At 33.5% G+C, this 27,065-nt stretch overlaps 1 protein-coding gene across 17 annotated transcripts in view; it reads right to left on the reverse strand.

The window, feature by feature from the left end:
• Robo2 (roundabout guidance receptor 2) overlaps window positions 1–27,065 on the reverse strand; it is a 1,463,572-nt gene that overhangs the window by 113,483 nt on the left and 1,323,024 nt on the right. For all 17 annotated transcript variants that reach the window (XM_076943086.1, XM_076943085.1, XM_076943080.1 and 14 more), the window contains 2 exons: window positions 25,732–25,870; window positions 6,445–6,572 (listed from right to left, as the gene is read on the reverse strand). In XM_076943086.1, coding sequence (XP_076799201.1) covers window positions 6,445–6,572; window positions 25,732–25,870 — 267 coding nt within the window. The remainder of the gene's footprint in view (window positions 1–6,444; window positions 6,573–25,731; window positions 25,871–27,065) is intronic.

A 27,065-nucleotide genomic window follows, 5' to 3' on the forward strand; every position in this document is an offset into this window, starting at 1 on the left:
TAGACATTACAATGGTGTGGTGAGAACATAAAAAAGAAATTAAAAAAAAAAGAAAAGAAAATTATCAGAATGCATGATGTGTAATGTTACATTTAAGTATGGACAATAGAGTGACATCTATTCTCATAATTCAGTTATGAACAAGTTTCCTAAGTCTGATAAAACTCAAAGAGATAAACATAATTTTAAGGAAAAGATTACTTTTTTTTTTAACCACAGGACCAAACTATGAGAACGTAAAGGGATAGTTTAGATTTATCATCATCATTTACTTTAGGTACTATTTCAAAGACTTCAAATTAAGGAGTCAAAATGCTACCCCAAAGTTAAGAACAGACTAATAAAAGTATTCAAGCCAACATTTAGCAAACATCATTTTGAAATTATAAGATCTCACTGCCTGAATTAAATAGTAATTGCACTTCAGGAATTGCTTGCCAGAACCATTTCAAGAAGTATAGGCAAGTACTTGATACAAGTTTTTGTAGGCAATAATTTAGGACTACTTTGCTTTCCATCCAGAGAAATGTAACAATGTACCAAATATGTTGAGATAGGCCATTGGATCCCAACTAGCTCCCTAACTGTTGCTGATTCTATTCATTCTTCTAGCATAGGTGATGAAGCAGTGACTGACACGATGATTCTTGCTCTTACTGAGCATGACTTCAAACTGATGCTTGAGATAATACATCACTTTTTGGTGTGATACCATAACTTTGAATTACTAGCATCCATAATAATATGCTGCCCTTTCTCTTAACGACTGAAATATTAAGAGACATACAAAGGTTAATATTTTCTTTTAAAAAATTTCAAATCAGTGTGAATAAACAACCATTCCATATAAAAGCGATAAATAAGCATTAGAAAGCAAATGGTCCTTGTATACAAAAAATTATAAGACTTAACTATATAAAAGATACAATTAAAATAAAAATGTTTCCATCTAAGAGACCATTGGACCATGTACCAGGGTATATAACCCTAGTGAATGATAATGCATTTCTAGTGTGAGAATATCTTGTTGCTGTTGGCTGCATGCCTTATAGCTGTCGACTTAATCAACATATCCATCATAATTTGTATTTTTGCAATCCCTAAAAATAATAGAATATTTAGATATAGGAGAGATAACTCTTTTATGATTAGCAGTATTTAAAATTAGGAAATACTAACTAGGAAATATAAGTAGGAAAATCTGCAGACACTGGCAGATATATATTTTATGGTATGTTTGTTGTAGAAAAGCATCATTTCCCCATTTGAAAAAGTATGGACAGAAAGACCTGAGATTAATAACCAAGTAACAACATAAAATAGATATCACAATTTCTTCCTTTATCCTCATTAATAATTTCTTTTAGTTGTGTCAATATCCTGTAGAAGGAAGAAAGCAATTTTGGAATTCATGCTAATTTAACTGCAAAATAAAATTGGTTTTCAAATATACTTTCTTAAGAAATATTGTCTTCTAAGATTGTGATATGAAGGAAAAAGAAGAAATTATGTTAAGGAATCATGTTAAAATAAATAATATATTTTACATGCACTTCATAGCAAGTCAATAAGGAAACTTAAAAATGAGGAAAACTGCTTGTATACATGAAGCTGCTGCTTTAACATCACATTTAAGAACCTTTTACAAATTACTTAAGTTCTTTGATTTGATCATTAAAAATTAAAGTTCTTTTATTAATTTTTTAAAAATTTTGTTTGTCAAGGTAGCTAATGGGTCTACTTGAAGGCAAACTTCATCTGATAACCATGCTTGTTGCCATGTTTTTTAAAATTAATCAATCAAACAAACAAACAAAAACCTGAAAGGACTTTTGTTTCAAATGTTCATTATAAAACTCTTTAAAGCTTCCCCAATAGGTTAACATTCATATATTGATATAATTTCCATATAAACATCACAGGAAAACTACATGCCCTAGTTCCATAGCAACAGTTCATTGTGAAAATCAGCAGGTGAGTGTTTTCAAAATCAGCAAATGAAACTCAACTGTGTACCAGTCTTAAATGGATTAAAATGGACATGGCCTCTAGGGTTAGTTGACCTCATTCTAATAAAGTAACCCCGTGAGAGGTTGACTATTTCATTTATGTGCATAAACACAGACACAGAAAATAAAAGTCATAATTTTACCCCCATTAACCTTGTAGTGTGAGACATCCCAACTGCTTGTCTTAATGGTCAGACGCGTTTGAAATAACAATTTACTGAACATTTCCTTGTTCTATGGTGATATATGATTATAATTTAGCTGTGATTTTGAAGTTGCAGTCTTCAATGAATGACATTCATACCACTGAGAAAAAGACACTCTGATTTATTTACATGCTACAAATCAGAGAAGAAACCATTAAGGTTTGCTGATCTTTTAAAAAAAAAAAAAAGTATCACCTAACAAAATAATACTCTCTATCAGTTTTGTAGATTTACTTTCATGCACAAGAGGAACATAATATACTAAAAAAACAACTAAATGAACACTTTCAATGAATTGAGAATTCAATTAGGTGAGAAGTTCTCAAAGCCAACAGATCATTGCAAGTCTCTTTGGCCCATAACCTAAAGTGTTAACAGGAAATCTGTTCCTTCTTCAAACAAACATCTCCTCACAAGTTCTCAGCATTTGTTTAGTCAGCAAATAGTTTTTTAATGGAATATTTTGGGGTTGATTATTTACTCTTTGCCTATTCATTTAATCCCCCCCCCCCCGCAACATACCTTAGAGATGATTTTGTTTAAATGAATCATTTTTACAGTAGTCTACCTATTTAAGAACACTTCCTCTGCATATATGCTGTGGTTGATGATTTGTTGTTTTGGGAAGACTCCTGACAGTTGGAGTGTGGGTGTCTCTGACTCTTTTGCCTATTCTTGAGACTGTTTTTCTCCTACAGGGTTTTTTGACCAGTCTTAACTATAATGTGTTGAGCTGTGTTCAGTTGATGTCCCTGGGACACCTGTTCTTTTCTAGAGAGGGTTGAGGAAGGATTGGATCTGGGGGAGAGAGATTTGGTGGATAACAGGGAAGGAAGAATAAATTTATCTAAAATAATCCACAGAGTAGATTAGATTGTATAATTTTATCTTGGTCACATGAGTGACTATAGTTTTATTATATACTATCAATAAATATATTTGGTTCATAAACAACCAAGGTTATTATGCCTTAAATAACAAACAGTGACTGCTGATAAGCAAGTGCTTCCAATTTTGTCTAAATTATTATTAATTACATTAACCCTAAAATGAATGTAAAAGAATATAAATGGGTGGTCTGGAATAGGGTCAGAGCCATTGAAAAGAGAATGCATCTTTATTCTCGGGGATACAGATGCATGCTTCCTGCTAGTTACCTGGAGACAATGAGTTTTGTGGAATAAATTCTTTTATATTTCTTTTTTTTTTTTGAACAGATGAAAGATCAAACTACAGATCAGATCTCTGACTCATTTTGTTCACCTTTAAACTCCTCCAAACCTTTGTCCTAATTTCTAAAACGTCTAGGAGCAAAGCTTGCAAGGTAAAAGGTGAGTTGCAACTGTGTTGCTATCAATGTTCTCTATGGAGGAAGACAGAAAGCACAGTCAGTCACTGGAAGAAGGTTAATGATTGCCTAGGAGATGTGCTGGTGTATCTGTGCTAAGTTTCAACAATGCCATGGCAATGCCTACCCTGGAAGCTTAGGTATCCCCTGTCTTTGTGACAGTTTTCTGTGCCTTGTGATACATGAGTTCTGATAGCCATGTTCCACCTGGAGCACAGTTAATCCCTCCAGATAAAGTTAAGGTTTAGTAGTGCTTTCTTTCACTATAAACAGTTCTACTGAGCCTAGAAATAAACACGAGTCTGTAACTGGGACCCTTCTTAACATGCAGACAGTTTATAAGCAGTGTCCTTGACCGCTTGCATTTTTAAGGCCTGTGAATTTCACAAATTGTTCTCTAAAATAGAATATCAGGAGGCTAGAGTTTGGTTAACATCTTTGAACCACTGATAGCGATTCATTCCATTAAAATAGTGTGTAGAATAGTGGAAAAATATATAAAACTCCCTAATTTTAAACTCTGTTTAAAGGGTTATAAGCTTATCTCTTAAAGAGATAAGCCGACAGAAAGCAAACACTTCAAAACTGACAGCATTCAAAAGCAGTGAGTCGATGACAAAAACAAAAGAATAATTTATGTTATCCCAAAATTTTAGGACAATGTTTTCTGCCATATGAACTATTTAGTTAATATGTTATTGTTAATATAAGGAGATCAGGCTGGGGAGATGGCTTCATTTCATGAGTTCAATTTCCAGCAAGCACATGGTGGCTCACAAACATCTATAATAGGATATAATACCTTCTTATGTGTACACAAGCATGTAGACTATATATATTTATATATATATATATATATATATATATATATATATATATATATCATACTTTGAAAACTTCAACCATTTTTTCTTTACTTCTTGAAACTTTTGATATTAGACTCACTGAGATGCTCAAAAGTCAATGTTTGTTTGCTTCTTTCTTTGGAGTTTGGTTATTTTCAGACACAGTCTAACTTTGTGTTTCATACTGGCCTGTAAGTCTCTATGCAGCTTACAGTAGCCTCTAATTTATTACAGTCCTCACCATCCCATGTACCAGAATTATAGGCATGAATCTCTGTATACTCCTTGATATGACAATATTAATGTCACTGGAAAGATACAAACTTAACATTTTTAAGTCATTATGCCATTGAACTTTCCACTGTGTCATGGTTGCCTTCAAAAATTTTATAAAGTAGACACTACTATTAGCCCAATATGTCAACCATGTATATGTGAAAGAAAAACATTAAATAAATAAAAATTTCAAAACTTCCATAAACTTTCTGAGATGATTTACATAGCAGGTAGTTGATTGTCCCAGTTATTCAGAAATATAGTTTGCCTATATGTCCCACTTGATCAGATTTCAGAATGTGTGGGTAAAGGTATGAAAAAGATTTTAGATTTGCTAGGTAATAAAAAGGCTCACATAGGAAAAGATCTTAGCTTATTTGTGGCTCTGTTTGTCAGTGGATGTACTAAATACAAATTGAAAGAACATTGTGATAACAAGATATTCAGAGTGAGGAGTCTCATAAACCGTTCAACTACCCCTACTGCTTCATGATAGCCCACCCACTGTTCTTTTTACAGGGATCTCCTTGCTTTAAATAAGGACAAATATTACGTATTATCAGTGTACTACAAGTAATGATGCAGCGCAGGGAAGATTCATGGAGACGGGATTGTACCAGGTGAGTCCTCTCCAGTCTGACCACCAATGCATCAGTCATTTCCCTTTATCTTGCTATATTTTGTTCTGTCTGTTAAACAAGTAGATAGAACTTGGCAGATGGTTAGGTACTGTCATGTACTGGATTATCACCACACAGGCCTAGAGACAAATGGGAAATCTTTTAATATCATTGGTGGTCAAAAATTCGAAGACAGAGTTCATAGATAACTTGATATATTTATATGATAACTGGAGATCTCAAGAAGCAGCTACTACTAAACACTGATCTTCAACAAAAAAAAATGTTGGTATTAGAAAAATGAAAGTTATTTTCATGTACAAATTCTCCTCACACCTTCTATGTAAGGGAGGTTCATGAAGTCTTCTATGGCGCCATTGGTGTCAATAGCACTTCAAGTAAGTGAGTAATCATAGCGTGAAACTGAGAAGTAATTGCTTAAAACCTCTGTAGCAATCATAAAGCCAAAGTGAAGACAAGTTGAAAAGACTTCCCTTGAAAATAGGCATGAGCAAATGTTTCCTGTGCTCAGAGAATGCATACTTTGTATTTCCAAATTCAGTCTGGCATGTGAAGAGAAATGTAAGCCATTCAACAGCAATTTTGCCCCAATTCTAAGGCACTTATTGCTATTTCTATCTGGATACGTAACCACCACTTCTGTGAGGAAAGGTGCATATGTTTACCATTCGTGAGACATGCTGGTGAACTGAGTGGACTACCGAATGAACCGAGTACTATCACAATTAGTCTAGTATTCTACTAATTGAGATTAAACTGAACACTTTCAGATCTGGTTAGTGTATTTGGAATTTTTTTTATGGATTCTATGAAACAGTAACAAAATAAAAGAATATAAGAAAGAAAAGACAATTCATTTAAACAGTCTAATGATTTTGAAGACAAAACACCCGAGTATTTACTGTAATAATAAAACAGTATAATATATTCCTTTATTTTGAAATAGTCTTTCTATATAGGCCAGGCAGGCTTCACATTTAGGATTCTTCTCCTGTGTTAAGATACAGGTATGTGCCATCACACCCAGCAGCTCCTACTGTTTTGATTAGGCATGAACTTACCAATTGAACCAATATTAGGCTCCTGGCTCAATTTTCTTTGACGCTATAAGTTTCTTACCTCGGACAGTGAGGGTTGCAGAGGATTCCACTTTTCCCACCCGATTCTCAGCAATACACACATAGGTACCTTCATCTGTACTCATGGCCTTTTTAATTCTCAGGGTATAGTCATCTTTGATATCATACCTGTATGGAATAGGAGCCAGCATTATCAAATAGCATCAGTCACATAGACAATGTCATATAGGTAGTAATCTTTATTTATCTTTTTACTGCATTTTACAGACACATGAATCGATCAGCAAAATTATACTCATATAGAATAAAATTACTACTAATAAGATAATTTTATAATCCACTACTAGTTGCTTGTCGGTTACCCATTCCTGTTACATGTGTAAAGGTTTTTATTCTTTGAAGCAATTAAAGGCAGGCTTTCCAGTTTGTCCTGTCCTTGATAACTCTCCACTAATAAGGAAAAATACTATTCATTTCTGTTTTGGGTCATGTGTGTTTTATTATTTCATAAGTTAATCATACTATGTTTAATCTGATTTACTTTTAGGCATTTTAATGTAAAACCTTAAAATATATTTAAACAAAAATGTATTTTCTGTATTGGGAAGTTAATAAAATAATAAAATTTATATTGAGCAAAAGAATAAATAAATAAAGAAGAGAAGGGTTTTGTTTGTTTGATTGATTGATTGATTGTTTGTTTACCAACATGAACAATCAAAATAGAAAATAGAAACACTTGAAAAAAATTGGGAAATGTATAAACCAAGTTCATTCAAAATGGTCCATTATATTTTAATTTAAAGAATAACAGATTGCTTTTAAAAATTATACGATTTACAAAATTTACATAATTTTCAGGAGCGGTGGTTTTTTGCAAAGAAACCATACTCCAATTTTATAATTACACAAACAAGACAGTAATGAGATTTCCACTCTTACAACTCATTTTTCACTAATGTTTTTCAAGCATTTTTTTTTTTCTGGTAGCATACGACAGTTTATATTACTTGTCTTTTTTTCTATTACACAATCAGACCAGTGTTTCTAAAAACTGTGTTAGTTATTTCTGCATGCTCAATACTTGTTGGGACATTCTCTTGTTTTAAGAATTGACATACATTTTCATCTCTGTCTCTCTCTGTCTCTCTCTGTCTCTCTCTCTCTCTCTCTCTCTCTCTCTCTTTCTCTCTTTTTCTGTCTGTCTCTTTCACACACACACTTTCTCTCTCACTCACTTTCCTTTCTCTACCTCTCATGCCCGTCTTTCTTCCCCCTCTTTATCCCTCATTTTTCTGTTTGTTTGATTGATTAATTTGATTGATTCATTTTGGACAGGATCTCATGTAGCCCAGGCTCTCAAATCCACTATGACCTTGAGGACAACTGGACTCTTGCTCCTTTCACTTGAGCGTAAATATTAAATGGCTTCCACACTCTGTCCATCTGGTTTCTGAGCACACTAAAATTAGGGCTTTCTACTTCTAACATTAGTTTTAAAACAACCCAACAAAAGAAGCAACAAACTGCTGAGTCTATGTGACAGTTCTAATTTATAGACAGTGGCATGGCTAACTGCAATGTCTGTCTACAAATCATGTCAGTTTCTTGGAATTCCCAAGTTCCTCTATCTCTTAATCTTTAATGGACTTCTCTGTTTACATATTTACTTTGAATTTCTATTTATCATAGTTTAAGCTTTAAGAAACTCCTATCACTATCCATATTGTAAACCTTGCATAACTATGCCAAAAAGAAATTCAATTATTCTCCCCCTTGAAACATAGAGCATGTTAATGATTCTGTGTTACTTAGAAATTCTTAGTGTTTTAGAGTTTTTCATGTTGTCTTATTTCAGGGAGGGGGACATCTTTCTGTTTCACCATAATCATATGTCTAATTGTAGAACCTTTAGAATTTATACAAGTGACATAAAAGCACAGAACATATTGACAAATTTTAACATTAGGGCCACTCATTGTGCTTCTAGTGGTGGGCAAATTATATAAATTCTTCATGTATAAATTTTGCCATTGACAAAAAATTATTCTAATAAAAATGTCTGTTTCAACATAACAAATGCCAACTATAGCTTTAAAATATGTAAAAAAAAAGCGCAGCAGGAAGAAATCATAATTCATGTTAGCTATTTATTACATATTTGAAGAACTTAGGAGTTATACAATTAATACCCTTTATTCCTGCTAATATGAATGCTATATAAATAGGAGTGGCTTCAAGGCTGGTAGTTTTCTATATTTACTATTAGGATGGATTATTTTTACAGCTTGAGATCAATTCTAAGCTTAGAAGCACAACAGAGCAACGATATAGGGTTGCAGATTCACTATATTATATAACAAATTAAAAATTAGTGTAAATACAGATAATTATAATCTCAGAAGTATCTGTCTGATTTATAATTAAGCAGAACCATACATCTGAGATAATTTCACATGCAGAGAAGCAGTAGTTATATTTTCTGTTAAACATTTACTTAGTGATGTAAATGACACAACAAGCTTATTTTGACTCAGAATTCCAGGTTACAGTTCATCATAGCATGACAGACACAGAGCAGTAGGTGAAAGAACTTGTTAATTATACCCAGAGCCAGATGACAGCAATAGATAGTTGTGTGCACACCAGTGATCAGTTTGCCTCTCCCTTGCCTTCACTCCATGTATGGTGATTTGGTAGGTGTTCCTACCTCAGTTAATGTAAAATCAAACAATTCTTAGCTGAGACTCCTAGAAGCATAGTGGTGGGGGAGGGAGGTTATATATTGAGGCTGATATGGTCAGGCAGAATTTTTAGTAAAGGAGGGTGGACACCAACCCACCCACAAAACATTTGACTCAAAATTTGCCCTGCCTACAAGAAGTACATGATGAAGATGGAGAACAGCTTGAAGGAATGGCCAACCAATGACTGGCTCAACTTGAGACCCATCCCATGGGAGAGAGCCAAGCCTTGACACTATTAATGCTACTCTGCTATGCTTGTAGACAGAAGTCTAACAATTGTCTTCTGAGAGGCTCCATCCAGCAGTGAATGGAAACAGATGCAGAGACACACAGCCAAACATTAGGTGGCTATCTGGAAGTCTTATGGAAGAATAAGAGGAAGAATTGAGGGAGCCAAGACGAGTCAAGGACACCACAAGAAGGCCTAGAGAGTCAACTTTTCTTTTTAGTAATAGAATCCACTTTTCTGTTTGATATGTTTGCTGTTTTGCACACATATTTTTTCGGGTAAATATGAATTTATTGTGTCGATTATTCTATGTCAGGGTTTTGGAATCTTTTAAAACTAACAGTATCCATATTCCCTAATCAGAACTAAACAGCTTCATAATAATTGGTCAATCTATACTTTATTACATTTCCCTTTTCAATCAGAGATACTTAAATTTGATTTTAGCTGTCTTTAATTAGTCTAGAATAAATTATAAATGAGTAGAGTATGGTTTGGTACAAAGCCACTAACTATTAGCATGGTAAAATTTATATGTTTGTAGAATATAGTAGTATGGCCTTTTTTAATTAAAAACAGAAAATGGAACAGATGAAAAGAAACATATTTCTGATGAGGCAGTTTTATTGCAAGTGTGACGCCTTTCATTGTGAAATCTCCCTGATTTAGACTTATATGAAGGCAGCCATTGTTGCCAGGTTTGATTAATGACAGTTGTACTATGCTGGGCTGTCAGTTGCTACCATGCATGTACCTTATTTCTTCTGATATAAACCACTGCTGAAAAATACAACCCAATCATATTTGGCCCCTGGACAACATGTGCTATCATCACTGTACCGTGAATTCAGATTGATTGGTGACCAGCTGTGCCAAAGTAGGCACTGAAGCTTGGTCTTACTGCATTATTTTTTTTCCCAAGTAGGGAGGGTGGTTTGTTAATTTAAAAAAAAGGCAAAGGAAATTTAATCGTATCAAAACCATTACAAAATCATTACCATCTGTTAAGCTAAATAAAAGCAAAACAAAGAAATTTTGCTTTAATATTTAAAACAATAGTCTGTGTAGAAGGTACTGTGCATGTTTTGATGTTAGTACTTGATATATAATACTAAAAATGTCTCAAAAAGTAATATTGCCATTTATTAGTTTAAGAAACAAAGTAGCACATTCTAAATATCATTTCCTGCTTTATGTAATGAAGTTTATTATATTTCCTCCTCAGTGGGAAACCTGTTATCATATATAGTAGAAAGAATTTTTATAAATCAAATTAAAATGAACATATTAGGCTATACTTCAGTTTTTGTATCATAACCAATTTCTCTCTATGCTTACTGCGAACTTTTCAAAACATATCAGGCCCTTGTGATAAAAAGTTATCCTGGTCTTCCCACTTTTCTGAATGTATTAAAGGAGAAGCTTCTCTAATGAATACATTAAAAGAGGGGCTTCAAGCTTTCCATGATGGGTATAACATTAAATATGACAAATAAAAGAAATACAAACTAAAAAATTTCTGAAAATTCTAAAAAAATATACTTTTTTAGAATGATCTAAAATTTTTCTGTATTGAAAGCCTGTGAAACTCCTCTCAAGTCGTTTGGATTATATAAAGATTCCCCAAAACTTCCTGAAAGGTAAATCCCCAATTCAAAACCATCTGTTTTCTTGGAAGAAAATTTATTTACCCAAAATTTTAAGTTTTTTTTTTAAATTATTTGCAATGTATTCTAAGTATTTCTGGCTAAACTTTCAAGGACAAAAATTTTGTATTAACACTTAAAATGTTAGCATCATTCTGATTTACTAAAAGTTACAAAAGCCAGTCATAAAAATATGCATTGAACCAAAAAATAGTTTATGAAAAAAAAAATATATATATTTAAATCTGTTTATTTTTCATTGCATGTACATTTCGGTGTTTGTAAGTGTGTTGTATTGTGAGTTCTGGTAACTCAGAAGGCCAGTGATATCCTATGCTCTTGGAGTTGGAGTTACAGACAATTGTAAGCTACCCAATGTGGATGTTGAGACCTCAACTCTGGTTCTTTGCAAGATCAGTATGTACCTCTTTCAAGCCCTTTTACTTCTCTTTCTTTTTAAAATTAGGAAATTTTGAAAGTTTTTTTCAAGTTATATTTCTTGTGAACCAAAGAGCTAAAAATAGACCTATGTATTTTAAAGTATTTTGAAAAAGAAAAGTCTGTAATTTTTGGTTTTCTACATTCAATGAAATTTTACTATGCACCTATATGTATTAAATATAATCAAATGGGCTAATGGTCTATTGCCTTGCTTTCTAACAAATATTTTTATTTAATACACCTCTTATTAATTTTATGGATTTATTAACTGGTCATTAGTACTTACTCATAAGCATGTCTCTCTACTGTTCCTTTTTCCCCTAAGCAAATAAATTTTCCCTTTCCTGGAAAAAGTTACCCATTTTAATTTTGAAAGAAAAAGAGATTGTTGAATTTTTCTAAAATTATACTGCTGCTCATAGATTCTTAGATAAATCCTTTTTCATGAATAAGACTTTAATTTATTAAAATGAAAGTATTTAAAATAACCTAAATCTTAATCTGAAATATTCAACATGTATCTTAAAGGCAATTTCATAGATCACATGACTAATATAGCAATTCCATTTGGTGGTCGAAGATTGTGCCACTTCCTTGTACAAGAAAGAATGATGTCAAGGTCATTTGATCTGCAATTAATATGCACAGTTTGTTTAGAATTTGGATGAGCAAATCTTGCTATTCATTCAGTAAAAAAGTCATAATAAGTTTTTAGAAAAGTAACCCAACAAAATAAGCTACTCACATTAAAATGATCATTACCATGAATTGTCCAATGGATTGTCATTGCACAATCTTAATAGGAAAATTGTAAAAATACAAGGTTAATCATGCTTGAACTTTCAGTTTTATTTTGGAATCTCCAGCAGGGTGTCTAACTTGCAGCCCATAGACCATGTGTTCCTAAGAATAGCTATTAAGGTGGCTCAATACAAAACTGCAAACTTAACTAAAATGTTATGGGGTTTCTTTGTTCTTAAAGAATTTGTGATTCTCAAATGTGGTAGAATTCAGAAAGCATTGTGTCACCATGTCCAAAGGTTGAATATGCATACACAGAAAGGTCTAAAAAATTTAAAACTTTAAATATCACTTATGCAGCTAATCAAATTATATTTAACTAGTATTTAAAGCTAAGAAATTTTACAAAAGCCACTCTTGTCATTTCCAATTTCTAGTTGGAACCATAGATAGAAAATCCCAATAAGCAGAGGTACTGTCATTCTTGGGTTTTCTTTTTCACAGTTTCATTTATGATCAACCATGAAAATATTATCTTTAATCAGAAAGATATAGAAAAAGGAGATAGATTGATAGATAGATAATAGATAGAAAGATATATACATAGATAGATAGATAGATAGATAGATAGATAGATAGATAGATAATTGGAGAAAAGAGAAAGGGAAAGAAGAAAAACAGTCAAATTACTTCTATTAGCATGTGTTGTCTTTATTATTAGTTGTTATTAAACTCTGTTCCTTAATTCTAAATTTAACTTTACTGAAGGAGAATATGCATGCTCCAACATGGTACATGAAGGATTCCTTATCCATGCTTTCAGATACACAGAGAAGGAAGGTCTCTGATACTGGTTTTTCTTTACCACAGCTGCAAGACAGAAGCCATTTTCAAACTCCGAAGCTGTGTGAAAATAAGCAAGGCATGATGTTTGAATCATCCATATCAAGAGAAACTGCAGTTGATTGTCTGACAAAGTGCAGAGTTTAGCTCACAGTATAACAAGGTCAAGTAGAGCAGACACAATGCACAATTGTCTGGGGTGTGGGGTTGATCTCTTAAGATATGCAAACTCTACATTCTCTGTCTGTCACTGTCTCTGTCTCTGTCTCTCTGTCTCTCTGTCTCTCTGTCTCTGTCTCTCTGTCTCTCTCTCTCTCTCTCTCTCTCTCTCTCTCTCTCTCTCTCTCTCTCTCTGGCATTCTGCAATTCAACTATGTCACAGCTGGGACTTTTCCAAAAGGCCAAACTATGCAGTCAACCTAATCAAGGACTCCCTCCCTAAACATGCTTCCTCTCCTGAGAATGGAACTCAGAGACTGAAGCAGGTAGGGAAGTACCCCCAATGAGTTATACTCTCTACTGAGTTAATCTCAGAACCCCTGCTGAGCATCCTAATCTCTGGGATCTGTAGTTTTATTCTGGTTCTTTCCCTCTCTGGTTTCTAATCCACTGGCAGATTTTGGAGACTTCCAGGCTTCCATTTTCAGTGTGATTTAGTGGTTACCTGCTCAGCTCACAGCAGTCCTCTCCTGTCACTCCTATTCCTCTCCCCAGTCATCTTGCTCTTACTTTTCACCTCCTCCAAAAGATGCATTACCATCTCTAGAAAAACTGTCCTCTGGTTTCCAATCCAGATTAGTGAGGTGTCCCCCACCCCAGATATTCCAGACAACTCCTGTGTCCGATGTAATATACTAAACAAATATATTTTACTAAAATTCTGTCCTCCACCATAAATAAATTAACAAAGGAGAACAAAACATAATTTGATTTCACTGAAGCTTATAATACCCAGGTTTCTAAATGACTGTAGTTTTTCCTCTTTTTTAAGATAACTAATACAGTAAGTAATATGCCTATTTCACAGGGCTATTGAAATTTTATGGTAAAAAAATGACAAATATTTCACAATTAGAAAAGCATGTTGAAACAAAGTTGTGGAAGCAGGTTCAATTATCATTTCATTTAGAAATAATTATCCAATTGGCTTAAGTTCTCTCAAGATAATTTGATTTTACAATAAGACTAGAATCTGTAATATCATATTTGGAACATTGGGGGTTTCTCAGTCAGATATTTGGCAAGAAATTAACCTCAACTCTAAAACGTTTTAGAATAGGATCTTAGGTATTAATTTCCCAGCTAACCAATCTGTTTTTCTCTGCTTGGTCCTAGCTTTGCAGTCTCTGAGATAGGAGATGTACAGAGGTAGCTGTAGTCAACTTTCCTACTGAGCACAGCTAAGCTACAGGAGGGTATGGCAGTGTTACATGGTAGTGTTTAGTCTGAGCAGTGCTCTGGAAAACCAGAAATGTTCTCTCAATGTTTTGGGTTTTTGTTTGTTTGTTTGTTTTGTTTTGTTTGTTTTGTTTTGTTTTGTTTGTCCTACAAATGCCTTCACAAAATGTGATCGTGGGCTAATCTGGAAATTCAAGACATCCTAAAGTGATGCACTTCTGATCACTAGGTATATAAAATGACTGTGGCATGGTTGATCTGATTGAAAATGCAGGTTTCAACCTGTATTTAGTTAAGGCTCTCTTGAGTAGCTTCATCAACTGAGCAATGATTCAATGAACAAAGAAAATCTTTGCCTTTTGTATTCTAGAAAATATTTAAAATGCATTTATTTCATAGCATTAACGAAGCAAAGTACCTACTATGAGACATGAAAGGGAGGCTGTACCCATGAAGTATCAACAGTATGACTCTGCAAATAAGACCTGTACCATGAGAGTATCTGCAGATGAGCCAATAGGAATGGCAGAAATTTCACAAGATCACATCCTTAAATGAAGAACTGAAGCAACTAATTGCTATTGAGACAGGGAAAATAGTTTTATCTAGGGACAAGAATCTTAATAATTTGTTCAATTTTAGATAGTAAGCCGTAAACACATGTACATATGAGCAATGCTAAATGAACTCAGTAAGTTCTATGCCTACGGTTGTACATATATGTGTGAATGTATATATAAACAATAAAAATGAAGTCATGAATTTGAAAGAGTGTAGAAAGGCATGTGGGAAGAGGTTAGGGAGAGAAGAAGGAAACGTATTGTGTAAATATAGTAATCATGCCTAATCTCAAAACATTAAAATATTTCAATTAATAAAAATAAAATATGCAAAAGTGCATTCATTCCATAGTGTCACTAAACCCAAGTGTCTTCATATGTTAAATAATGACATGTTTATGTCAAATCTTAACATGAGATGATAACATACTAAGTGATACAAGCTCCATATATAAGGAAAGAAGAAAGGAGAAAAGATTGTTATATTTTTAATATGTTCACTTGAATCAGAGTCAATTAATGCTGGCCTACATTTAAAATAAAAGTGAAAATCAGCATGGTGGCATGTACTATAATCTCATGATTCAGAAGGTAGAGACAAATGAGTTAGAAATCAAAGGTTATCCTCACCTTCACAATAAAACAGAGTTCAACTTATTCCATTTTTTGAGTCTCTGCCTCAAACACAAAATCAAACAAATATTTATATAACATAATTTGATCAATGCTGATTGTATATTTCCCATTATCTAAGGTTTCCTTGCTTAATCACTAGTACTATTTAAATTTTTTATTATTATTATTACTATGATGATGATGATGATGATGATGATGATGATGATGATGCTGTGGGAGCTCCCTGTTCCTAAAATGTATTTTGGAAGCATGCTTGGCCTCTACCTATAAAATGTCAAGAGCATTCAATGAAAGTTTACCCTACAGCATTACAAAATATCTCTTGGGGAGTGAGAGAAACAAATTGCCCTCAGGTGAGAAACTACTGCATTTTAATATATACCTAAATATCACCTGCCATTCATAGGTTAGGATACTTGTGATTTCAAAGGCATACATTAAAGTTAGTGAGGTAGGTAGAGAAAAAAAATGTAGTGATGTGTTCAGCCTTATTTTCTTTTAGTAAAAGGTGAAGGTCAAGTAAGGAACATTAACAGCTGGTGAGTAAAATATGGAATGCACATTATTCCACTTATCAAATGAGAAATGAGTACAAGCCTTTATCATCAGAGATTCCAGGGCCTTTTCAACTTGGCCACATGTTGATCCTGCAACCCTGAACATATTTTTCCTATCTTGAAGCTTCAGGGTCTTTCCTTTTCAAGGTTGTTGGAAACATTAATTCTAAGCTATGAAATTTCTTCATGCAAAACTATGGATCCTCAAAAACGTTTCGTTTTAATTAGTAGGCATTTTGTTTTTTAATTTTAAAAGCATGTTCCATAAAAAAATAAGTTTACTGCATGTGCTGTTAAAATCGCTTTGGAACTGTTGACTCTGCACTCTTATTGCCTTAACTCTCTTACTACCAATTAAAGTTGCATTTCCATTTTTCATTTGTAAACTATGGATTGCAACATTTATTTGTTGCATGAAGTAAGTCTGAAAGATAAATGAACTACTACTCCGTTATGATGCACCTATGAAGTACCTATGTAAATATTAACTAATACTCCTATAGTTAGTAAGCTGCAAGATGTATTTTTTTTAATATATTCCAACCTCTGTGAATCAGGAATCATCTCACCCAATATGGCGTCTCACCATGATCAGTTTGCTACATTTTCCCTCCTTAATTAAGTGACTAGTTGCAACTCAAGCAAATTAAGCTTAAATTACCACTAAAAGGTTGAAAATGCTGAGACTGAAAGTTGTAATGATTATTTGTGATTGTCAAATTGACTGGACTTCTAATGACCAAGGAAAGAAAGAAAGCTCTTAGTATTTCTGTGATGAACTTTCTGGATTAGTTGAATTGAAAGTGAGAAAGCCCACTTTACATGTTGGAAGCATCATACAATTGTTTGCTGTCCTGGACTATAAAAAAAGGAGGACATGATCTGAGTGTCTGCATGCATCTTTTAGCTTCTAGACACCTCCATCTTGAAGTTTCGTTGGTCTACCATTTTGTCACATCCCCAAGAAATATAATTAATCCAATAGTCTTTGGGCTTTTCTGTTTATTAAACACAAAGATTGCACTTAGTTACACAAACATAAAAGTGATTTTCTAAATGTGGATCAAGATGCATTTCACTATGGGTAGTTTTCAGTTAGTCTCATCAAGAAAATGTCAAAGAATCCTTTCAATTAATTCAAATGTACTGAGTATTAAGTTATAAGGTGATGATGAAAAAATGAATTGTAAACTCCCAATATTCAAGAAAAGTGTGTTTTCCATGTACAGATTATTCAGATTTTGTGATTCCACTAACAACTATTCTTTGACATCTAATGATTTCCAGTAATTTTTTTTTCGTCTATTTCATGAAACAATTTGGGAACAACAAATAATCATATTAGTAACAATTTTTTTGTTTTGTTTTTTTGAGACAGGGTTTCTCTGTGTAGCCCTGGCTGTCCTGGAACTCACTCTGTAGACCAGGCTGGCCTCGAACTCAGAAATCTGCCTGCCTCTGCCTCCCAAGTGCTGGGATTAAAGGTGTGCACCACCAATGCCCGGCCAGCAACAAATATTAAAAGGATAAAATTATTCTAAATTGGGCAAATGACCATTTAAAAACATATGGTTATCATAGATTGATGGTATATCATAATTGTGATGTCAAAATTGTATCCAGTGAATGGTTTTTTAACTATAGTATATTGTGACTGTATGAAAAACAGTATACGTGAAGGCAAGCTGGTACCAACTTGAGACTTCCTATTCTTGTAGTCCAGATAAGGAATGCAAGAGGCTCAAGACTTCTAGATACTGGTTAAGTGTGTGGACTTAGGAATCATATAAATTGTCTATGTATACATAGAAATTGGGAATATTGTATAGAAGACATAATTACTAGTAGTCATTGGATTATAGATATACAAGTAACTTAATTTTCTTATACTCATTCATTCATTGTTTGAATTTTCTTTTGTTTATATATTGAAGAAAAAAGGAAGCAATCCCCCAATTGCTTTTGGGTTTTACTATAGAATTAAGCCATTTACAAATTTAAACATATCACAGAAAATATTCCTCTCAACTTGCACATTTGAAGAGATTGTTGCTTTTATTATTTATGAATTTTTCATAATGGCAATATGAATTATTACAAATTACCATATACTAAGAAATCTATATTTCAGCTTCATGTTATAATTCAAATTATATAAAACAATAACAGAAATAAGTAAGAGATATATATTAAGAAAAGCATTAGGGATATTACAAGCCATTCAAGTGATGCTAGCCATAAGTTGTCATTGTGTTAAAACATGTACATCTCCAGTGTTCTTTTAAAATGTTGTTTTCAGTTAAGGAAATACCAGAGGAACACAGAAAGTATCTCTACCAGAAAAGACCACTTCACTTGTAGTATTGAGTATTTCCTAATGAACCTCAGGCACTTTCTAGTCTTGGCTGGGGTCCTAGTCTTGTTACTCCCATTCCCCATGTCAGCCATTCAGAAGGCTCTGGTGTGTCCTATTCTGACGGAAGAAGCTCACCTACTGTGGCTCTCATGATGGGTGATACCCACATGCCAATGACAGGTGGCACTCAGACAGATCCTTTTGCTGTGAGAACTGGCACCCAGTCTTGGCTCAGCCCCCACACACAGCCCAAGAGCTGCCAGTTAATGGGCATCAGAGCTTCTCTTGACTTCAGTGAACTTTGTATCATGAGTATGCTCCAGCTTGGGAGTTGACGACTGGCCAAAGCAGAGATTCAGTGCCAGTTGCAGCATTGTTCTTATGCTGAGATTCTCAACAGATGGACCAGTATGGTCATAGGACCAGGCACCATGATCTCCCTCCTAGGTGGCAATTAGTTGTATGTTGACAGTAACTATTAGCACCTATTTGGTGAAAACACAGGAAAAAGTTCCATCCTGGCAATAATGAAAGTTTTCAATTAATCTAGTATAAAAACAAAGCATTAGGGTTTGGTTCTCAAGAAGATTATGTGCACCATTCCAAATTTATATTTCCATGTAGCTAACTATTTATGTTTAGCTTAAGAAATTGTTTTTAAAATTACCTTAAGTGTATCACAATATAATATGTCTGTACAGTAGGGTACCAATTTCCTATATTCTTATACAATGTAACCTTTAAATCAGTTGATGTTTAAACAATTATTAATTCAAAAATTAGGAAAACTAGTTTGGAATATCAATGTTATGTTGGGACAATACTAAAGTTATTTTCTGTCACTAATATGAATGTATAGTGTTGAAAACCTAAGTATATTATGTATGCATTTCTGTATTTCTCAAGTGAGAGTCCTATTATGCTGTGAAACTATCCCTTAATATGATAGCACTGTTGTAAGAAAGATCTCTCAGTTGCACTTAGGGCTCCTGACAAGTTCTCTTAAGTCTTAAGTGAGTGCCACAGTCTTCCTTGCAAGCATTAAAAAAGAATTAGTGGAATTCCTGGAATATATTGATCTCAAATTAAAATCTAAAAATTTGATGGTCCTTGAGCTGGGTCATAGTACTTGAAGAAGTACAATAACCCAGAGATAGAAAAGACAGGTAGGAATTTTCAGAGCTGGCAGACTGGCTGATAACGTTTACCAATAAGTCTGTATGAATTCATAGCGAAGGTGGTATCTATTAACTAAGCAACACTTAATATTTCTATAGATAATTTTTAGCCAGATGAAAAAGTATGTGAAATTAACAGTCACAAATTGAGTATCCCTTATTTTTCATCATTCATCTTTTACTGCTGAACTCAGTAAATGCTTCTAATAGCACCTTCTGTGTTTATTCACTGTATACTGTTGGCAGTGCTTAGAAATAATTATATCATTTTATAACCTTTCAGTTAGAACATGCCAAAGCATAGGGTAATGCCTAACTACATTGTACTCCTGTTATGCATCTTTAGGATGTAAAACACAGACTTTCAATAACTCCTCCAAGGTCATCTTCATTCTTAATACTAAAGAAATTTCTCAAACATCATTTTTAGAAGGTAGATGTAGATGCAAAGACAGGCAATTAGTGTCAGAACAAGACCTCCAAACCAACAACCTGGGCAATAGACTGCATGTGTTTCATGATGCTTGCGTTTGTACAAAAAAAAAAAAAAATCTCATTATAAGTTCTCTTGCAATTTGTTTGACATTTTTTTCCAGAAACAAATGGGCAAAATACTTATTTAACACAAAAGACAATTTTGCTTTCCATCTTACCTTGTTTATTGGCTTATTGGGATGAACGGGTTTTTTTGTTTTGTTTTTTTTTTTTTTTTTTTGGTTTTTTTTTTTTTTTTTTTTGACAATCGTATATTTACATTGCTGTCCCCATGTTCTTAGTATTTCTTTTCTTTTTCTAAAATCATCTTAATTGACCCATCTCCAGTAGCCAATCTAATCAAAGTGGTTATTTATTGGGAGCACAAATCACCGCATGTCCTTGAGGTGCACTCTGAAAATGAAGAAGGCAGATCTCCCCAGCAGGGTAGCTAGCACCTGTTCAGCCCCTTTGCTTCCCAGACCACAGGCTCTAAACAATAGAGCTTCCAGACAATTAATACAGGAACATTTTCCAGGGCTAACTGTAAAGAGCCACTTTGTTCAAAATTGCACAAAAAGGGAGTTATAAGTGGTTCTATTCAGTTTCTCTTCTGGAAGAATCATGTAGTTCTGTGAATCGTATATTCCATGGAACTAAGAATTCTAGAAAAAAAATCTCACTTAAAATAGACTTTAGAAAAGGAACTTGTCAGTGGGCTGAGGGAAATTGATAGAATTTTGCACTATATTTCTTACAATGCTTATTCTGTAGGCCCCTTTCTGTTTTATGAAATATTCATGAATTACCTACACTATATGGAAGCTTTCAACTGCATTTAGAAGTGAAAGGCATACATAAGAATGTAAATGGCATATTTTATTTCTTTTTTTTTTTATCCCCACAGAAAAGCTATTATGAACATTCTATTCTACTAGAGATCCTTATTGTGGAAGTTCGTCTTACTTTAAAATCAGTTTAGAAAATGAAATAAATAAAAATAGAAAAAAATCTGGGAAGTTAAATAATGGTGACATAGTAAAAATTATACAAATGATGAGCTATGCTAAATGTTGTTTATTATGTTGCTAACAACTTGAAGGACAGACAATGCTTTTATGTTTAGATATGAGGTCATAATACGTATAATCTCCCTTCTGTTTACACAAGTTCTAAGAACCATTTTTAAAAGATCTCCATCCCACTATTATATAGAACATTTTAGTAAATGCTAGTCAATTTTGCTCTTATTTTTTTGTACATAGCAGGTAATATGCACTCCTTTATGTTAACTTATAATATTTTGGTAAAGTCAGCAGCATATGGGTTTTTGAGGTACTCTTTTGATAATCTATTTTAGAGTGTAAAATGACAGAGAATGGAATACTGCTCTCTTCATTAGAACTTCAAGCAACTTCTATCACATAAAATACTTGTGAAAACATATAATACATCACTTGATCTTCAAAGATCACTAACAAGCGCAAGCATCAAGGGTCAGCTGACACACAAGGATGCAATGCTGAGAAACTGAAGAGTTCTACCTCAGCCTTTTGTCTTTGATGTATTATATATGCAAATGGCTGTCCATAGTGCCTTGTCTCATTAACCTACAATTAAAAAAAAAAACACTAACTGTACTCTGCTTTAAAGGATTACTTTTGCAAACTGGTAATGTGAACCAAGAGCTTTCAATAAATTGATGTTTCTATTTAAATTCTACAGATGCAAATGTGTTATTAGAAATTAAAAACCATTTCATACTCTTAAGTTCCTCCATTTTTTACCTCCGCAGTTTTTGTTTTTGGATTCATGTGCAAGAAACTTGCTTTACAGGTGTGTTGGTACATGCCTGTAATCCCAGCACTAGAGAGATGTGTATAGGGTGTTCACAAGTTCAAGGCTAACCTTGGCTACCTAGTAAAAGTTTTAAAAAGTCAGTCTGGGCTTCATAAGATTCTTTGTTTTAAAATAGTGTGTTTAATGAATGTGTGTGTGTGTGTGTGTGTGTGTGTGTGTGTGTGTGTCTGTCTGTCTGTCTGTCTGTTTGTCTGTAGAAGCCAGAACAACCTGTTAGAGCCCTTGAAGCTGGAGTTACAGGTAGTTGTCAGTCACCCAGTCTGGGTCACTGAACTCAGGTCTTCTGGAAGAGCAACCGTTAATTCATCTGTCTAGCCATACACTGTTGTATTCTCTCATCTAATGTTTATTGAGACACTCTTAAAATAGCATGCACTGATGATTTTTTATAGTCATTAAATACCAGTTGAGATCTTTTGTCCTGATAATCAGTTATGAACTAGTATCTTTAAGTGTATCTCCAAGAAAAAACTATAGTCTGCTCAACAGACACAATGTAAAATACCTTTCATTTTAACTCTTTAGAAAATAATCACATTCAATAGTATTTCTCTGTTTGGGTATAGAATTATTATTAGACTTTCCCAGTTTCCTACCTCAACAAGACACTCCAGTTGTAAAATAATAATAATATTTTAACTCAGAAAAAATGTGTTGTTAATATCATTAAAGTTATTTTTAGAAAAAAGCAGGATACTAAAGCTTAACAAAATAAATGGGCATATTGTTATTGTTTTAAAAATATTCTCCCTGGGATGAATGAATCAAAGGCAAAAATACTCCCTTAATCCTCAACTCATCTCTGCTCGCCACAAGGTTTTGGCACAGATACCTTCTTCTGTGTTGATGGGTTAAGTAGCTATCATAGCATTTCATCTATTTAAACGTGAATTGAAAAGCTTCCTTTGCCTCCAAAAGAAAAATAGTCACATATTACTTACATAGTAATTACAGGCTATGCAGCTGCCCTACACTGCTTACTATCACTGTTTTAAGCCTGAACAACGACACAAACTGTTTTCAGATTTCATTAAACATTAAGCCAAATAAATGTCATCCTCCACACCAATTACTTATGCAAGAACAATGGTCATCTCCTTTGTCTCAGAGCTAAAAATGTAATGGAATCAATGTTATTGACTTAGTCTGTGGTTCCGTGAAAAGTATTACTGCTATCCTTCCCCAAGAAAAGAGGTCTGTCTGCCTTTCATGTTAAAGTAAATGTTATGCTAATATGCACAAATCAAGACTGAATAAGATTCCTTGAAATGTCACTTGAGTCTGAGAAGGAAAGAAAAAATACCTGACTTCCATCAAGACAGAAATAGCCATTAATTTGCATGTTGAACCTCTCTAACACAATGGTTTAAAGCTAACACTTCCATTTGTCTAATGAATTAAAAAATGTAGCTATTCAAATAAATACTGTAGAGTATAATCCCAGTAGCAAGAGACTAGGGACCAAAACTACTCAACATTTTTTAAAAAGCAGGGTTGGATAATTCTCGTATTTAATTGTATGTCTTAAAATGTAATTTATATTGCACTACTGGATTTTTTTTTTTTTTTTTACAAATTATATAAAGTTTGAAGCAAATGACTTTTACAAGACATGGATAATATAGAAGAGGTAAAGTCATATTTATCACATTACACATAATAAATCAGAAAATGAGTCCTAAATTATATTTTAGCTATACTCCATTCAAATATATTTAATTATATTTCACTCAAAACTATAGGTAAGTTACAATTCAGTAGTTTCAAAACTTTCTAGAGTATATTTTTTTAATCTCAACTTGATCTTAACAATTATGGTATACATATATGAACACAAAATAATAAACTAAAACTATAAAGTTGATATATAAAGTTAAAATGAAATTTATAAAAGTCAACAAGACGAAAGCAAGCATAGAGGTTAATGTCTGTCATTCCAGCACTTGAAGACTAAGGGGTTTAGGAGGTACCTCAGGACTGTCTCGACAAACAGTGGGACAGGCAAACAGTATGATTCCTTGACTCATGAGTCTCCGATTCAATGTGATGAGATGCAAGTTACCTCCATGGCTTTCTTTCTATAATATCACATAGCCATGTAAAACAACATGTAAATTCAGGCTTGGCTATTCTGTGCCTCATCTGACCAGTACTCCTCTTCTAGAATACAAGGCTAGTAACAGTCAAAAGCACTGTGACTCAGTCAAAGACCAAAGTTGACTGGGAAACATTTCAACTAAAACACAAAGCCTATGTCTTGAAATAAAACACATATCTTGGACTGGTCTCTGGAACAGAAAAAGACAATAATGAAAACTGATTCAATCAAAAATAATGCATATCTTGTATTTAATCATTGTACCATTTTTCACTAGATGTGACAAATATTTTGTCTGTGTATGAATGTGGCAAAGTGAGCTCAAGATATATAGGGAACCTTGTAGGACTTTTGTTTTTATAAACTGAAATATCCACAAATTAAAACTCAGTTTTTAAAAATGCAAAATCTTTACAGCCTCAGCAAATTTGTTGCTGTTTTTGTTTGTTTGCCTTTGTTTTTTGTTTGTTTGTTTGTTGTATTGTTTTGTTGCTACGTAGCTCTGGTAGTTTTGGTTATGTCTTCACTATGTGGACCAGGCTGACTTCTGTGTAAACATGTTTAACTTGAAACTGTTGAATGAAATCAAGTATCTCTCTAGAAGGAAACACTTGATAGATTACAGATTATACAGTTTCACACAGACAATAATAGTAGTAGGTATGCTGGCTGTTCTGTCAGAAGGTAGAAGGGAGGAGAGGGCAGAGGAAACAGAAACAGAACTATTGCTTTACAAGAAGAGAAAAACTGAAGGATATATTTGATAAGAGATATAAAGGAATTAATTGTTCATTTGATTGATTGATTGGTTGGTTGATTGATTGATTGATTTTGCCTCTGCCTTCCTAGTGCTGGGATGAAGACTTGGTCTACCACACCTGATTAGAAAAAGTTTTAACAGAAAAATTTAGAAAACACAAATTATTTTTTTTATAAGATGATAGGCATTTTTTGGATATTTTGGAAATATTGTAGTGGAGATATTGTGATTGGTAAAAGAAGAATGAAAGTAATGGAAAGCCTGTCTCTGAGGAAAACAGGGTGAGTGCCAGGAGCACATTGAGGGCATCTCTCCTGGGAGCCCATCTACTTGATGAGCCTCTGCTTGTTAATCTCGGTTTTATATAAGTCCCTTTGGCCATCTATACTCAACAGCCTTTTGTTATAGATACTCTGGGCATACAAGACAGGCATTGCAGATTAAATAAACAAGGCCCATAATAAGGGACACTTGTGCATGGTTGGCCAGGAATTCAGGGAGTCATTAGCAAGCATACAAGTAGCCCTAAGAAAGATAATACCTCAGGGATGAGTGGTACTTGAACAAGATAGGTAGAGAGAAAGATCGGGAATTAATATGGACTTCCATTGATCCATAATATGGACATCATAAGTGTGAAAGACAGGGAAGTGCACATAGTAGGTAAAAAGCCAAAAATAAAAATCACATCTCTGAAGCCATCCAGGATATATACTATTTTTATATACCCAAGAATATAATGTTTTTGGTGGTGGAGCCATGAATGTTGGTGATCTAAATGTTGCTCTAGGTGATAGGCTTACCTTCCTCTTGGCAAGTCTGCATCATCCTTTTTCCACCTCACTGTTGGCTGCGGATCTCCTTGGACCTGACAACGGAATTCTACAGCCTCTTCCTCTAGCACCACCTGGTTAATTGGCCTCCTGAGAAATGTGGGTCGTTCTTTGGGGGAAAAAAAAGCCAGAGTCAAATTAGATGAGGTATACGTGATTTGTGTATAAATAATTGAAAATAAATCAACAGATATGTAGTTTATACTTAAGACACACAGACCTAACTCTGAAGCTCACCTATAAGAGATAAGTCTCTATTAATCAAATACAATTAAACAGAAAGATGTTTTTGAACCTAAAAATCAATATGGTTTCTGTATTAGACTATGTAGCCTCCTGAAAAGGGTAAGTTGATATGAAGTGAATTCCTGAGTCAAAATAGGTGAAAGCACTCATTGAAATACAAAACACTAAAGTATTTACAAACAAGAAGTTTAAAATCAGTGATCTATTATTCTTGTTCACAGTAGAAAAAGTAAAAGATAAAGTTGATTAAAAATAATAAAAAGTAATAAATATTAATTATGGAATCATCAATAGCATCCCAGGAAAACACTGCACTAACATTTTCCACTTGATATATTACTTTATAAAGATACAATGTATTCATCAATATTTTAATTCACGTGTTTAAAGCTGTTTAACGTTTTTAAAATAGCTACTTTTTGTTTTGCTAATTATTTATGATCCTACCTATATTTCTTCAAGTTTTTTTCAGCATTATTTTTTAGCGTTTCAGTCCTTTAATTTTATACTTTGGACTATATTCTAGTACTTTTTCCTATGTGAGGAAAATATTCTTAATTACAAGGGTCTTACCATCAAAGAAATATATGAAACAAAACCAGTTTATTCACGGTGTCCCTAAACAGTTAAATCCCTTGTCTAGTATCTGTCTTTTTAGATAAAGTGCAGCCACTAGAAAATGTACCTCTTAAATTTTATGAACAGCAGGTTCTGAATCATATATTAAGTTCAGCCTTGCTACTTTTTGAAGGAGAAAGTAAACTAGGTCATGAAAGTCAAGTGAGTTCCAAAGGGAGTTGACAAAGTGAATCTGGCCATATGGCCATGGTTAGCCTTGTAAGACTTCAGTTTCAACTCTTCCAATTTAGAATTGTGAATATAATGACACACAGAAAGAAATACATTGAGCAGGAAACCTTCCTTGAAACTAAATCACTTAAAATAACACACTAAGAACATAGGTTGTGAATATGCATTTTTATTGACATCAAGATCAATATTCAGAAAACAATTGTGAAATGCCAAGGGAAATTTTTTTTCTCAAGGGAATTTTTTTT

Source organism: Arvicanthis niloticus, chromosome 12 (assembly GCF_011762505.2).
Source record: "Arvicanthis niloticus isolate mArvNil1 chromosome 12, mArvNil1.pat.X, whole genome shotgun sequence".
In the NCBI taxonomy this organism is placed as follows: Eukaryota; Metazoa; Chordata; class Mammalia; order Rodentia; family Muridae; genus Arvicanthis; species Arvicanthis niloticus.